The sequence below is a fragment of the Octopus bimaculoides genome, unplaced genomic scaffold, assembly GCF_001194135.2.
Source record: "Octopus bimaculoides isolate UCB-OBI-ISO-001 unplaced genomic scaffold, ASM119413v2 Scaffold_193594, whole genome shotgun sequence".
Taxonomy (NCBI): Eukaryota; Metazoa; Mollusca; class Cephalopoda; order Octopoda; family Octopodidae; genus Octopus; species Octopus bimaculoides.
In genome coordinates, this window is record NW_026366615.1 from 737 (window position 1) to 1,743 (window position 1,007).

At 29.7% G+C, this 1,007-nt stretch overlaps 1 protein-coding gene across 2 annotated transcripts in view; it reads right to left on the reverse strand.

The window, feature by feature from the left end:
* Positions 1-7: 7 nt before the first annotated feature.
* LOC128251448 (uncharacterized) overlaps positions 8-1,007 on the reverse strand; it is a 9,590-nt gene continuing 8,590 nt past the window's right edge. For both annotated transcript variants that reach the window (XM_052978290.1, XM_052978291.1), the window contains exon 4: positions 8-167. In XM_052978290.1, the coding sequence (XP_052834250.1) occupies positions 13-167 (155 nt within the window). In that variant the 3' untranslated portion in view covers positions 8-12. The remainder of the gene's footprint in view (positions 168-1,007) is intronic.

The following is a 1,007-nucleotide window of genomic DNA, read 5'->3' on the forward strand; positions in this document are numbered from 1 at the left end:
ACACAGGAAACTTCAAAGTTTGAGAAGAAGAAATAAAACAAAACAAACAAACCAGTGTCTTGTTGCTACATTTGTATGACATGGAATCGTCACATTTGTTCCTATTTTTGTCATTGGCCAATAGAAAGTAACATTGTTAGTTAATGTTGTGTTTTCATAACAAAGCACTGAAAAAGAAACAAAACATGGACATGAGAGAAGTCATTAGTGTGCTTTACATACTGATAAATACAAGTGAATAATGATAAAATGAATGTGCAAGTAATTGTGTTTCCATCAATCAAGTAGTAGTAGTAGTAGTAGTTGGTGTTGTAATACTAATACAATAGTTTGAATGTACTGACTGATCTGAGGACAATGATATCTGATTTATTGTTAACATATATGGCGTGATACACTCATACTAACATAAAATCTGAATGTGTAACAAAGAATATTTTATCATTATTAAGTAGTCTCCCTTGAAGCGATCCTGATTTGATATTAGTAACATGCTTTTAACCAATTCACTCAAAAGTGGTTCATCATGAATATCATTTTATCAATTTTTGTTTGAAGATAATTCATGAAAGAAATATTTACTTGCTTAATGACAAATATACAGGGTATGGACACGTATAGGAGTGACATACAGGTAGTCAAAAGTTCATACAGGTACAAAAAGGTTCATTGAAGAAGAAGGAATTGAGTTGGATTTTCAGAATGAGAAATATTGAATTTTCAGAAAACTCAAATTTATCTACATTGAAAATGTAATTGAGAATCAAATGTCTCGGTCAATATATACATACATACGTACATAAATATATACATACATACGTTTATGAATGTGTGTGTGTGTGTTTTTCGGTGTCACTTTGGCATGTGATCTACAAGGGAGATTACAGTAGAACATAATTAGCATTGTAAATGTATTTTTTCAAACTTCTTACTATTTTAGTAATAAGAAAACCATGTTTCACTTATGTCTTTGTAAATAATAATAAAACACCAAGAACATATCATCA